This window comes from Paramisgurnus dabryanus, chromosome 10, assembly GCF_030506205.2.
Source record: "Paramisgurnus dabryanus chromosome 10, PD_genome_1.1, whole genome shotgun sequence".
Taxonomy (NCBI): domain Eukaryota; kingdom Metazoa; phylum Chordata; class Actinopteri; order Cypriniformes; family Cobitidae; genus Paramisgurnus; species Paramisgurnus dabryanus.
This window is the reverse complement of record NC_133346.1, coordinates 4175621-4191222: the sequence shown is the minus strand read 5'-3', so window position 1 is coordinate 4191222 and position 15602 is coordinate 4175621. Positions and strand designations below refer to the sequence as shown.

General features: G+C 37.5%; 2 protein-coding genes across 2 annotated transcripts in view; one reads left to right on the top strand and one right to left on the bottom strand.

Annotated features, from left to right (window-relative positions):
- Positions 1-219: 219 nt before the first annotated feature.
- Positions 220-6057, bottom strand: tmem167a (transmembrane protein 167A). The gene is made up of 4 exons (XM_065262240.1): positions 5933-6057; positions 3833-3942; positions 1971-2005; positions 220-742 (listed from the first exon to the last, which is right to left on the bottom strand). The coding sequence occupies exons 1-4, from the start codon at positions 5933-5935 to the stop codon at positions 672-674; spliced, it is 219 nt and encodes a 72-aa protein (XP_065118312.1). The 5' UTR covers positions 5936-6057; the 3' UTR covers positions 220-671.
- The window catches only part of xrcc4 (X-ray repair complementing defective repair in Chinese hamster cells 4), a 51065-nt gene continuing 41442 nt past the window's right edge, over positions 5980-15602 (top strand). Inside the window, exons 1-3 of the mRNA XM_065262226.2 lie at positions 5980-6099; positions 12017-12162; positions 12348-12541. Coding sequence (XP_065118298.1) covers positions 6095-6099; positions 12017-12162; positions 12348-12541 — 345 coding nt within the window. The 5' untranslated portion in view covers positions 5980-6094. The remainder of the gene's footprint in view (positions 6100-12016; positions 12163-12347; positions 12542-15602) is intronic.

The window sequence follows — 15602 nt, the reverse complement described above, 5'->3', positions numbered from 1 at the left end:
TTATTGAAAAAATTACATTCACAAGTTTATATAGTTAAGCCACAGTCTGCTTGAGAAGATAAATGATGTTGTTACGTTTGGGAAACACTTCTGCTATTTAGCACATTGACCTATTTATAGCATTTTTTTCCACTGAATGTTAATTTAGTCCATTATAAAAAAAAACATATTTATAGAATACCGACTCAATTCAACTCAATCAAAACGTATTTCTCCCTCATCAGTAATAAATCTTTTAATGCAAACGTCTCCATTCAAAACAGAGCACAGATTTAAATGAATGATTTTACAAGCATGATATTCATACACATTACCCCCCTTAACATCTCATATTAAAACTTTTGGTGAAAAGATTTTCCGCCTTCTGATGCCCATAAACTTTTCAATGTGTCAAAATGGCTCTGAGCGTAAAAGTCAATGACTACTGGAACGATGACATGGAAACCACAGACAATTTGTATTTACAAAAATAGGTCCAGGAGGATTGAGAAATGCACAGGGTGTGCTCAGAAGCGCTGATCTCCGCATGCATCACTACAGAGATTCAACCGAATCCCAGTTCTGGGACAGTCTCAACGTTGGCAAAGTACACATCTTGTTCCCTGTTATTGAATCTTGTAGCTGTTCTTGGATCATCTCGGCCTTCTTCAAATCTTCGGATGGTTTTGCGGCTACTCCGAAAATAGTATCGAGAAGGCCATTATGATACAGCAACACGCCACATACGGGCTTTTGCGCTCACCTAAACGGGAATAAGAGAGTTAGAACCAAAATAGTAAATATGCACATACCCATTACAATACATTCACACGGGGTGAAAGCATTAACGCTTGACGGAAGGCTTGCCTGAAGCGTGGCCAACAGCCAATCACAATGGCCGCAACACATGCTCCGGTCTTCCATAAACGTAATTGGCTGGCTCAGCCTAGGTTATTTGCATAAGGCGATCTGACTGGCTGAAAGCACGCGTTGCCGCTTGAAAAGTTGAGAAATGTTCAACTTTTGCCCCAGGCAACGGCACTGACGCGGCGCCAACGGATCCACAATTCAGTTCGGCAACGCATGACGTCACCCATTAAAGGGATAGTTTGGCCAAAAATGATATTAAACGCATGATTTACTCACCCCCAAGCTGTCCAAGTTGCATATGTCCATCGTTTTTCAGACAAACACATTTTCGGATATTTTAGAAAATGTTTTAGATCTTTCAGTTGATTAAATGTAATGTTATGGGGTCCACGACCTTCAAGTCCAAAAAAAGTGCGTCCATCCTTCACAAAATAAATCCAAACGGCTCCAGGATGATAAACAAAGGTCTTCTGAGGGTAATCCGCACGGTGTTGTTGTAGAAATATCCATATTTAAAACTTTATTAACGAAAATAACTACCTTCCGGTAGCGCCGCCATCTTAGTCGCGTCCGCATTCAAGATGAGAGCTTACGCAGCCTACGGAGGCTACTCTGCTGCTGCTCTGTGCCCCCGCCCTCCGAATTTGTCATAGGTCACTAAGAAAAGTGCGTTCACTATGCTAATACTCTCTCCTGAATACAGAGGAGTCTAAGATGGCGGCGCTACCGGAAGGTAGTTATTTTCGTTAATAAAGTTTTAAATATGGATATTTCTACAACAACACAGTGTGGATTACCCTCAGAAGACCTTTGTTTATCATCCTGGAGCTGTTTGGATTTCATTTGTGAAGGATGGACGCACTTTTTTGGACTTGAAGGTCGTGGACCCCGTAACTTCACATTTAATCAACTGAAAGATCTAAAACATTTTCCAAAATATCCAAAAATGTGTTTGTCTGAAAAAAGATGGACATATGCAACTCGGACAGTTGGGGGTGAGTAAATCATGGGTTTAATATCATTTTTAGTCGAACTATCCCTTTAAAAGTGAATCGGAAGCGTCAACGCTTACGCCCCATGTGAATGTCCCGTTATGTGATAGGTCTTATGGCATTACTCACCTATTCTTGCACATTTCCAGAATATTCCAAGTAATCTATATGTGGAAGGAAACATAATGCACAAACATTAATGATTAACATACAAAAATAATACAAAATTGCTTTATATTGACTAAAAGCATTCTAATGGTGCATTCACACCAGCCGCGTTAGAGGCGGCAAAAACGCGCTGGACGCTTAGTAGTTGGACGCTTAAACATTTGAGTTTACTCGCTTAATTCGCACGTGAAATGCTAGTCATTCGAGATATTCACGTGGAAATTTGCGTCATGGGAGGGGCTTCTGCGACTCCGCTGAGACACCGCACGCTTCCTGTAATCACGTCACTACTACAGCAAGGTCCTGATTGGTTAACGTGGCGCGGCGCGATTGGCGCCCAATCGCGTCTTTGCATTGACTTAACATTTAAATCACTCGTGCTTGCCGTCTGGTGTGAACCCTACATAACACTCAAGGCTGAGCCATATGTCAACATGCATGCTTTATTACTTTTAAATCATGTCTTAAAACTCTTCTTTTTAACTTACAAATGATAATTTCAAAAAATTGGAAAATATAATTATAATATTATTATTTTAATGCATGGACTATCTTAATGTTGAAGATTATAATGCTGTCTTGTATTCTATGACTGTCAATAAGGCATTCTTCATTGTTTAAAAGGTGCCTTAATGCAGGGGTGGGCATTTCTGGTCCTGGAGGCCCACTGTCCTGCAAAGTTTATCTCAAACCTTAAATAAACACATCTTGTTTAAATAAAATAATGTTCAGAAAATATTTTCTTATTTACAAACAACTACAGCTTAAAACCATTTCTGGGACTTTGGCACAGTACTGCATGTATACCGTAATATAAAATGAGTCCTACGGTGACATAATTTTTTTTTACAAAATCCAGCAGGAGGTCTGAAAATAGTCAATAAGAACAGAAGTTCAACTATCTGATGGGAACAGACAGGAATGCTTCGCCTAAGGGAACGTGGGACATCTGACACTGAATCACCTCCTGCTTTATTAGTCAAGTATGATATGATGAGTAAATGAAGGGAAGCAGGTCACAGTCTTGTTGTAGCTTCTGTCTGATGGTTCCCTGTCTAGAAGGCATTTACAGAAGATTAGAGAGGGTAAAACTAGATGACGGATGAGCTTCACGGGGGCTAAAATGTCATAACAGACGCTTGACAGAGCGGAGATCTACGGGCATCTGGCATGAACAGAAAACAACAAACAACTGTCAGCGAGAACATCTACTGTCAGCAGCCCGGAGAAGAAAAGCGTATCTTTATCTTGGAATTAAACAAAGCTTTAACACGTTACTCTCGAGTAAACGCTCGCTGGCTTTCGTAGGTTTGCAACAATTGTATAAACATGATGGAGTAACATCAAAATATTGGAGCGTTTACATTACGACTCAGAGTTTCTGTCCACGATTACTTTTGCGGTAATTTAATATAAACGTCCAAACAAGTTGGGCACCACGCCACTGTAAAAACACTACAGCAACAAACAAGGCGCAGTTGTACAGAGGATCAGGGGGTGCGAAACCTATTACTTTAATATTGAGCTAATTTGTCTTGGAAAAGCATGGATTTGTTGAGAAGTCCAGACATGTGGCGAACATCTTGTTGCCTCAGTCCGACGTTATCGCACTGTATCTCCCCAAACAAACATTTAGTGATCACACTTATGTTACAGACAATAAAATAAAGAAATAAGTTTAGTTTACGCCTGGTTAAAAATCGAGATTAGATTTTTGTCAAACATCGACTGGCCAACAAATAGTTACTATTTGATTTAAGGCATAAATACATAAGTGTTCAGATGATGCATTTTATAAATATGTTAGATGACAGTAAACATACCCCGTTTTGTTTTTATCCAGCAGACTGGGCGCTAGAGCTCGTATATACGCGCAGGTGCAGATGAGCAGTAAAATGACCGTCAACAGACTCTGGAAATTAAATATGGCAGACTGCAGAAAAGACATACAAAAAAGAAAAGAAAAACAATCAACTTACTATATTAATGAATGAAATCAGATTTATAAAGGGAATCTTGTATTTATGCATTTATCATATTATATATATATATATTAGGGATGCACCGATAGGATTTTTTTGGGCCGATACCGATACCGATTTAAACAGACAACTTCTGGCCGATACCGATGCCGATACCGATATTAGACACTTGTATACAATAATATACAGTTGGTCTATTTGCTAGTTTATTTCTGCATCAAATTATTTTTACTGAACATGGATTGGATCTAATTAACATTCAACTGACCAACATAATAAGAGAGACACAAATTAAGCTAAAACAAATATAATAAGACAGCATGACAACCTTCAAAGGTGGTTTTTGCTGTTCAGCATTTATTTTATTAACAACATTAACTCGTTTTTTTACATATAATGGATTTCTTTATGCAGTATAATTAATAGGCCGATACCGATTGTTTTCCTCGTGCTATTGCCGATATGCCGATGGTTTCAAATTCATCAAAAATCGGCCGATAAATATCGGCGGCCGATACATCGGTGCATCACTAATATATATATATATATATATATATATATATATATATATATATATATATATATATATATATATATATATATATATATATATATATATATATACCCCATATAGCTCATTGGTACAGCATTGCATTAGTTTAGCAGCACAAAAGGTCACAGGGTTCGAACCCAGGGAACACACATACTGATTTAAAAAATGTATGTCATCGCCTTGAAAAAGCTTTTGCCAAATGTCTTACATGATCAAGGTACCTATTTTACTTGTGTGAAATAATGTGATGTGAATCATATAAAACCATACAATTTGTGTTTATGTGTGAGCAATGCAAAAGGTTGTGGGTTCGAGGCGAGCCCAGGGAACACACATAATGATAAAATGTATAGCTTGTAATAAATGCACTTTGGATAAAGTTGTCTTCGAAATTCATTCATGTAAATAAAATTAAATATATAACTAAATACTGACTGTGAAAAGTGGGCGTGACATACAATATTGAAGCCAGGTAGTTAGAGGAAAGTGATTAAAGGGGCATTGGTGATGTCAGCAAAACAAAGCATTTCCAGAGTTAATAAAGTTATTAAAATGTTGATAAAGAATTACATACTATTTCCTTTAGAATAACGTGAAGCGGTGTTATATCATTAACAAAATATGAATGTTAATGTAAGAAATAAACGTCTCATCAAATGCAGGGTTAGGTACCTACTGAAAACTTCAGCAAAGACCAGCATAAGCTGGTAGCTGGTTTAAGGTGGCATTAGCTGGTCTAAGCTGGTCCTCCCAGCCTGGCAAAGCCAGACCAGCTTAAAAAGTGACAAAAACACAGCTAGACCAGCTTTAAAAGTGGCCAAAACACAGCTAGACCAGCTTGCAATACCAGCTAAAACCAAGCTGGGAGACCAGCTAAAACCAGCTCACCAGCTTATGCTGGTCTTAGCTGGACTTTTCAGTAGGGGTTACAACACTAGCGTTAAAACAACAGCCGGCTTTATATGAGGATTTATAATGTTTCCTAAAGAACAGTTTGTACAGTATGAGTTCCGGTCAGTATGCAATCAGTTCAAACCTCATTTATCTTACTGCCACGTCACAGCAACAGATCAACACTGACGAAAACACTCAACAGATCGGAGCAAAATACATCACAGCTAAACACTGAACACCACATACAAATAAACAGATTTATCGACAGACTGAATGAATCTCAGCTGGCTTCTGTTTATAACTCTGCACAACTACAGAAGCTAACAGCGCATTTAGCTTCTCCTGTCATCTGTTGCTGTTTCACTGCGCTATTAACAGATCTATCGTTACAGCAGACAGCTTACTGTGACATACACACGAATTAAAACAACCCGACAAGTCATTTTTATCGCACACGCATACATAAAATATCAAAATAACACTGTAAAACTCACCATCTCGATATCTTCGCCAGCCAACTCACACTTCCGGTACCCGGCGGAGATGACGTCAGCGTACGGCAGCCTGGAAGCGCGAAGCGTCAAAACAGCCACGGAAATGAAACCAACTATGAATGAAAAATCGTTTGTTTTACGGTAAACTTTTATTGTCTCAGGATGAGGTAAGATTTGTTTAATATATTATGTGATTGTTATGTGTTTGTGTTTAAGGTGAAAACGCACTCGTTGTAAATGTTTGTTTTGCAGCGTTTGTTGGTGAGGCAACGTTGTTACGTGTTAAAAGTCAAACACGTCATTGCACTAATATTGCATAATGTTTTATAGTCGATTTCTGTGCACATAACATAGAAACTGGATAATAAGACCTTAATAAGCAGAAATAGCAGCAGTGACGAGGGATAGACTGCCCTCGTGAAATCTTGTTTGTAGTTTTGTTCCCCTCACACACATTCACCATGGTAACCACAGTTTCCTCCGAAATATCATAGTTACTGCAGTTGGTGTTACTGCTGTGAAATCACCATGAACTACCAATAGGCTTTATGCCCAGCTGCACTACTTTCTGAACTTCAGCCAGCTCCTTGTTTCCTGTCTTCCATTATTGGACAAACTGATTAATCCAGGTGTGCCTGACCTCAGTAGTCACAACAACAATAATCAGACACACCTGGATTAATCAGTTTGTCCAATAATGGCAGACAGGAAACAAGGAGCTGGCTGAAGTTCAGAAAGTAGTGCAGCTGGGCATAAAGCCTATTACATGTTAAATGTAAGAATTTGCCCAATATGCTTGTGCAGTGCAGGGTATACAGAGTTTTTGTTGGCATGGGATATACCCACTTCTACTTAAAACAATATATATGGAGGCATAAATTAATTGTATACCCACTTTTCCAGGCACCAATACACTATAGATCACAATAGGAGACATTAACAGCTTTGGAGCAAACCTGACAAGATATTTTGCTCTGACAGGGTATTATAAATATTGACATTAAAAAGCATTACTCTTGAGACAGGCAGCGGGTGATGGATACAGGTTTTGATCTTCTGTTTGCTGCAGAAATGTGACCCTGTCTGTAAAATCCAGGCTGAGGAGATTAGGAGCATCAAAGTTTAATTTCAATCATTGATTTTAAAATATCAAGGTTATATTTTCACAGAATGATCTTTACATTATGTAGGATGATATATGTATATAAATATATTTTTTTTTTACAAATATTATATATAAATATGAATACTTATATATATAATTTTTATATATAAATATATATATAATTTTTTTATTACATGCATATCTGTGTATTTATTTTTACATTATTATACACAGTACACACACTTATATGATGTAATCAAAAATTCTGCAAACTATTCATTGTGATTAATCATTATGCAGCCCTAAATCACACAAAAAAAGACTTGAGCTTGGTTTTCACAGCCTGGGTCACAAATAAACCTATTCGGCTTTCACGTCCGTTGTGAAACAGACCTGCGATATGGTATAGGAATGACAGATTGTCAATACGGTACAAAACACAAGCCATTTTATTAAATTTTTGTTTTCAGGAATGAACACCATTAAACGCTAGACGTGGGACTTTTCCCTTAAAGTCAGACATAATTATTATATGCAGTACACACATATTTGATGTAAACAAAAACTTTTATTCTGCAAACGATTAGTTTCGGTTAATCATTGTGCAGCCCTAAATCACACACAAAAGACTTGAGCTGGGTTTCCACAACCTGGGTCACTAATAACCCGATTCGGCTTTAACGTCCGGTGTGAAACAAGCCTACGATATGGTATAGGAATGCCAATGCAGATTGTCAATGCAGTATAAAACACAAGCCATTTGTTTAAATTTTTTTGTTTTGAGAATGAACACCATTAAACACTAGACGTGGGACTTTTTCCTTATAGATAGACTTAGACATAAAGTCAGACAGAGAATGGTTTCATTCCTTTTTTTGCAACTGCTGGTGACATTGAAATCTTTGTCAGATCTGCAGCTATAGAGCTTTGTGGAGTATGAATATGTCTATTCATGGGTATAGACATGAAAATATAGACTAAATCAGATGGAGTCATAAAATATAGGGAAAGTGGGAAGTTATGTTTTTTTTTTTTTTTTAGAGTGGATTTGGATCTCATGTTTAAGTCACATTTCATTCATTCAACTGTTAATGGATTATGGTAGCATTTTTTGTATCGAATTTACATTTTTGTTGCCACATTATTCAACACATTTGTTTTTGTTACAACACAGGAAATACGTTTTATGGTTACTGTAACTTTTTTGCAAATGGCTATCGGTTATGTTATAACATGTCATTCTTGTTGGGACAAGAGGGGTTTGTTGAGGTGGTTGTGACCAGCTGTGGGCCAACGATAGAAAGACTTAAACATGAGTGGAATGTGTTTTAATTACACTCGGCTGTGTGTCGTCCAGAAGGTCTCTGTTATATTATTAAGCAACCAATAATCTCTCATAACTTGCAGTGGATGTGTGAGCCAAACCGCCATATTATATCTCTTCCTGTCCAGCTTTTGTCCACTTTATTACTTAATAGTGCTGTCAATTATTTTCTATTTCAACAAACTATCATTATGGTGATCAGTGTTTGCACTTCATCAGCTCATTTAAATTTTAAAGGACACACCCAAAAACGCCATATTTTTTAAACTTTTAATACGCACTCTGGGGACACCAAAGATTTATTTTACATCATAAAAAATCTTGTGAAATGTCTCTTCAATTTCAAAAAACCACCATTATGGCGATCAGTGTTTGCATTTAATAAAAAAATAATTGACCGCAAAATTAAGTTTCAATTTCAACAAACCATCATTATGGCGATCAGTGTTTGCATTTTATCAGCTCATTTGTATTTAAAAGGACACACCCAAAAACAGCACATTTTTGCTCACACCAACAAAGTGAAAATTTTAATATGCTATAATAAATTATCTATATGGTAATTTTAACTAAAACTTTACATATGCACCAAAGACTAAAAGGGGCAATAAGTAGGGTTTACCCCCATCTAGTGGTGAAATTGTATTTTGCATTCAAACGAACAGTGCTCCCTAGCGCCTCGCCTTTCCAAATGCGTGTTGCAACTACGTTATGTAATCACTGATCTCCTTCTCCGTTGCAGCTGGTTCACGTGTTCTGAATGAAAACGCATTGTGGAAACGCGTTGGTAGGCTAGTGCTTTTTGTCCCTCTCTGCTATTATAGTTTATCAATACGGCGGAACGATATGGATGTCTCCTTGGACAATGTAAGTAAAGAGGAGAAATTCTAAGCTTACAAAGAAAAGTCAGATCACTGGCAGAAGTCATTTGACACCAATGAGGACATATTCATGAATAAAGACATTGATTTTGATTTATTAAACACTTAAAATCCTACTTGCAGTCCCTTTAAGCTCAAATTGCTCTATAAACACCTTTTCAATGCAGGTTGGCAAGAGCCTCATGAGACTTTGTACAGAACCCCTCCCTAGAGAATCGTCATTCTGTATCGATTGGTTCTTTAAACTGGAAGGCGGGACTTCTGGCGCCACAGTGGCCATGTTGAGGGTTGCATTGCCCCCTATTTATAGTAATAGCAGTGCCACATCTTGTTATGTTCAATATCTAAAATTTTACTGGTCCAAAGCAAAATATACCACCAACAAGTCTGGTCCCTAGAGATGACTCTGGGTCTCTTTTTCAGTTTAAGTCTATGGGATTTTTGGCACAGTGTGTCACATCTTAATCCTCAATTCCCATGTATGGAAGGTGATTCTGGGATCTGATCTCATAAAGGGACTACTGGTTTCTAATGAACAGCTTTGTCTCATCTGTCACTGTCTACCTTGAGAGCGAGGCCAGGCAGATGCCGCTGGAGAGATAGTGGCCGAGTCACACGTGTTGAGTTTTGGATGTGAAAAATGGGAACAATGCACATAAATCTTGCAGTTGGATGTTTAGTTTGGATAAAACATAGGTGTGTGGATAAATGTTTAAAGTTTTGGCCCTAACCCCACTTTACTTTAGTTACATCTTAGAGGGACAGTTCACCCAAACATGAAAACTCATTGTTTGGTCACCCTTACCAATCCAAAGCTGCATGACGTACTGTCTTTTGTATGCTAAAAATACATTTAAAAAAATGGTTAATCTATTAAAAAAATCAATAACTTTGGGATACGATTGAATTTAAAGTTCTTTTATGATACTTTCATGCTGATTTTGCATGTGGTTTTAAAAATGCCTGTACATCCTCAATCTCTATTCGTTGCAGATGCATGAAACATGAGGTATTCTAATGACTAGATTTTCATTTTTAGGTGAACTGTTACTTTAAGAGGATTCGTTGTCTTATAACTCAGAAGCACCTTCTCATATTCTTAGTTGCTGTGGTGCACCTGTCATTACCAAAGGGAGAAAATCACCTATGTGCAGATGTTACCGTAGTTAATGAATGACTTTCCTGTTTCAAAGACCCGAGCTTTCATTTGCCCCGTAGCGTGCGCTGTGTCGGTCCTCGGATAGTGACATTTCCGCCCATTTCTTAGTTTTCCCAAAAGTCATTTTGAAAATAGTAAAAGTCAAAAGTGATGCACAGCAGGAGGAAAGCAGATGTGACCTGTTTATTGAAGATTTCTGACACATTGATTGTCAGGTTGACATGTGGCAGGCATTTTAATGTGTTTGTAGTCATTCACCTTTCCCCTCAGCACTGCATACTGTCAGCTCTGACCTCAGAGGTCAAAGGTTTTTCACATTTCACTAACTGGCCTTCACGTATTATTTTTAGGGTGGCGGGAATTTTGGAAATATTACAAGTTGGAAACTTATTTTGGATTAATAAATGTATGGGAATAAAGTGGAATTAATTGGGTAAATATGGTAAATATGTTTATAATATTATATACATTATGTAATATTTTTAGGGTGGCAGAGCTGGGGAGTTTTGGAAATATTCCGAGTTGGAAATGGAAATGAATGGAAATGAATTAAATACATTTTGGGTAATATATGAATAGCTTCGAATGAAATGCAAAACCCTCTAAGTGCGTCTGACATGTATTTTTTGTAAATTAGCATTTTTGATCAGACTCGTAATGAATTCTGCAACCAAACCGATATTTCTAAATGTCCTGTGGTTGCTACCTTATGCGTTTTAAAATTGAGGGGTGAGCTGTTGGTTGCAATTCACAATTTCAGCCCTATATGCCGCTAAAATTTATACACACCACCTTTAATAGAAACATATTACTTTCACAACATGAAAGTGTGTGCCATAAATCCCAAATATTGCAGCCCAGTCTCCTGAAGATGCGTATAAATAGCAGGAAGTGTAAAACTCATACAATACATACGCCAAATTCCACTTTGGCGTGCATATGATACGCCAGTCCTTCCCATTCACTTAAACGGTGCATCTTTTTTTTTCATTTTATTTATAGGTTTCTCAATTTTTTTGCTGTATTTTACCATTTTCGCTTGGGTTTAGGGTTAGAACAACTTTTTGTTATATAAAAATGACATCCTAACCCAAACCCCAACTCTAACCCCAACTCCAAGCGACCATGGCTTAAATATGGACAAAAACATGGAGAAACCTGTATATTAAATAACCTCATTAAGCAAATCTAAAATCTAACCCTAAACCCAAGCGAAAATGGTTTAAAAAACAGAAAAAAATTGAGAAACCAATAAATAAAATGACAAAAAAAGATGCACCGTTTAAGTGAATGGGAAGGACTGGTGTATCTTATGCACGCCAAAGTGGAATTTGGCGTATGTATTGCACGAGTTTTACACTTCGTGCTATTTATACGCATCTTCAGGAGACTGTATTGAATATTCCCATTTTCCTTTTAAAAGTTTTCAAACTTTCTGGACTTTTGCGACCCTAATTATTTACAAGATATGGTATATAATAAAATATGATGTATTAGAATATGTAAAACAGTTCACACAAAGAATAAATAGGTGTGTTTCCCCCTTTCAAATGTACATTTGGTCACTTTTTTGTGTTGTAGCTCTGTATTATTTTCTTGTTTTGTAATTATACAGCATGCATCACAGCACCAGCGTGCGTAAGATCTCCATCGCCTCCGAGCCTGATCGTGAATTTTTTCTTAAACTGGAGTGGGCCGAGGATCTCGGATCTGGATTTGTCATTCTTCTGTCCGATGGTGTGTCTGCGTGGAGCGGTGAAGGTAAAAAAATCAAAACATAAAATTTCAAGGAACCGTACACCCAAGAAACCAATTGTGCCATTATGAGACACAAATAATAATTGCTTGCTTGCTTGCTTACTGTTATTCTTAATACAAAACTCTGTTGAATATTGTGCTTTGTACCAAATCGTACACCTTTTCGAATGCTTGTGTTGTATGGTTAGTTTCAGAAGAGGACGTGTCCCGGGAAGCCCGCGACATAGATATGAAAAGAGAGCGTTATGTTCAGGATCTACACCTGGCCCTGACCGGAGAGGGACAGATAGGAGAGGGGGAGTACAGCTTTCACCTGGCACCCCTGAGACCCGGCAGCCCCCTGATGCAGCTGTCTTATGAGAGGGTGCAGAACGATATCTCGGTGAGTGGCACGCAAGAGATCCCTACACTACATATCATGATGTAATAGTCGTACTGACTGACACACAAGCGCATGGGGTGCAACCAGGGATTAAAATGAACACCCGTGTGATAATGTCTAAGTTTAAGGGAAGTTATTTGTTGTTATGTCCATCATGCACCTATCCATCAATGCATTAATCCGTCCATTATCGATAAATTTATTAATCCATTATTCATTGATTCGCTCATCGATGTATCTCACTTTTGTCTCTGTGAGAACACAACTGTTTCTTGGATGAGAGAAGGGGCCATATAATATCCGCTTGCTTCCAGCTCTGTTGGGCCCATGATTGACCAAAATCGCTCTCAACACTTAACCATTTCCAGAAAGTTACCGCTCTTCTGTTCGGTATAAAAGAGGTTTCCCTGTTTGATCTGTTGCCAGGCCAGAGGGGGCCGAGGAAAACCAGTGTCTGGAAAGTTTCTGTAAACTATAAAGATCAGGACTATATCACGTACTGCATCCATTACTGTACCAGTAAAAAAGCTACCAATTTCACCAGTCAAAGATTTGGATACTCTTAATCATCTTTTATTATTCTCCATTTTAGAATAAGAGTGTATTATTAAACTGATAAAATTACACTAAAGGGGAGGCATGGGTATTATGTACAAAATGATGTCACTTATTGTTTTATGATGTACTAACATTATCTAATTTTAACTTTAAAAGAAGCCAGATTTTTTATGTAACTGCCACCTTTTTTTAAAGCCCGGATTACAAGGTCTGCTTACTCTGGTCATTCTTTCAACCAACATTATGAGGTGCATGCTGGGATATGTGTTAAACCGTACTCATGCATGCTGCACACCGGTTTTAGTTTTGTTAAAATATTAGGTAGGCACAATGTAAATATTTATAAGACATTTAAGCATAATCCTTTAGATTTAATAGTAAGAAAAAGAAGAAAACTGCATTCAGTCAAGCATTTCTAAACTTTTATTACACTACAGGTTTCTTGTGACCTTAAAAAGATGAATCTAAAGGCTTATGGGGCTTACATACCAAATGCAAATTTAACGATTTGCGTAATTAGGTTACATAATACAAAGTCAATGCAAAGACGCAAATAGACGTGAACTCGCTTGGAGCGAATAGTGCGAGTTGAGAGGCGTGATTGCAGCAAAAACACACGCTATTTGCCGTAAAAATGCGTTGTTGCGCAACTTGAAAGTATTCAACTCAAACAAAAAATCACATGAAACAAAGTTAAATCCTGCGAGTAATCTAGAGTGAGGAATGGGATGCTTTGTGTTTGGTGTGCACGCAGCATTATGGTTATGGGGCGTACACACCAAAAGCGGATTCAACAATCTGTACAAGTAGATTACATACAAAGTCAGTGCAAATATGCAAACTCGGGTGGGGCGATGCGAATGACACGAATTGGGCAGTACGATTGCCGCGAAAATATGCGCAATTTGCCTCAAACGTGTCTTCGCGCAAGTTAAAAATATTCAACTCAAGCGAAAAATTTGCATGATACGTTAAATCCTGCGAGTACTCTAGAGCGAGGAATGCGATGCTTTACATTTGGTGTGTTATACCAGTGCTATCTCACGATAATTCATAAATATTTTACGAGTTTGCTAATTCGTATTAATTCATACAACCAAATTTTTGTACGGTTTGACTTGACGTTGACGTTAGGTGCAGGGTTAGTTTTTTTTATGAGAATCGTACGTTTTTGCTTGATTAACTTTGTATGAATTCATACGAATTAGCCAGCTCATAAAATATGTACGAATTCTCATGAGATCAGGCTGTCTATAGTTATGGGGCGTACACACCAAACGTGGATTCAACGATTTGCGCGAGTAGATTACATACAAAGTCAATAAAAGACACGAAATCACAGGGGTTCGAAAACAAGCGCTATTCACCTCAAACGCATCTTCGCACATGTTAAAAATATTCGACTCAAGGACAAAATTCGCATGACACAAAGTTAAATCCCACGAGTAATCTAGAGCGAGGAACGCAATTCTTCGCGTTTGGTTTGTACGCCCCATTAAAGGTTTAAATAAGTTTTGTAGACAAAAATACTTATATATTTCTTCTCTATTTCTTTCATAACTAAACATCTTTAAAAACATAATCTCATGACGATTCTTACGTATTTTATGAGGTGGCTAATTGTATTAATTTGTACGGCTACTTTGATACGTTTTTGAACGATTTGCTTTCGCCCCGTGACGTTAGGGTTGGGGTGGGGTTTCAGTTTTCTAATAATCTTAAATTTTTGTACGATTTACTCTGTTTGAATACACACGAATTAGCCATCTAGCAAAATCTGTATGGATTCCTGTGAGATCAGGCACTGAATAATGAAGATAAGAAGCCAATAAAAGGCCAGAATAATGGGAACCCTTCAGTCATGTTTAACAGGCATCTCAGGGTAAAACTTCAAGAAGCTAGCTGATAAAATGTAAAAAGAAAAAAAAATTAAGCTTTCAAACAATAGCGTACATTTTGTTGTTTCCCCGAGCGTACAATTCATCTAGCATTATTTACAGCCAAATAATGTGGTTTCCCTAACGTTATTTTTATAAAAAGATGTTACGCATTATTAGGTTATTATGATATGTAAGTTAGGTAAGTAAACGAAGATTTATACTTATGTTCTTTACTGTCTCAAGAACAGACATGATCTTCACATCAAAGTCTTACTTACTACCATAGTAACGCCATGTTGCTTCTCTAGATATAATCGCTAAAAAAAAACTGTTTTCCGTCACAGCAGATGTGATTATTTGGAAATGCCAAGTAGTTTTGAGAAAAAGAGAAGCCGACCCCCTGACAGGCAAATAAAAGTCCAGTTCCACGTGCAAATGTGCGTAAAAATCTCCTCTAGACGTTCATGACTTGGTTGGCCAGCAATGTTTTGTGTTTTAGCTCAACAGCAGCCGTCCATGTAAAGGGAACAAATATTACATCATCACCTCCTGTTATGTCACCTAGAAACATTGTGCGTAACATAACCAGGATCTCAAATCTCGTAACGAACTTCATATGTTTT

Bases quoted from the DNA above. Each gene is read 5' to 3' on its own strand.
- tmem167a (XM_065262240.1), bottom strand. The intron at 2,006-3,832 runs GTATGTTTACTG...TTCCACATATAG, and splicing joins CTGGATAAAAACAAAACGGG to ATTACTTGGAATATTCTGGA. The intron at 743-1,970 runs GTGAGTAATGCC...ATTCCCGTTTAG, and splicing joins CTGGAAATGTGCAAGAATAG to GTGAGCGCAAAAGCCCGTAT.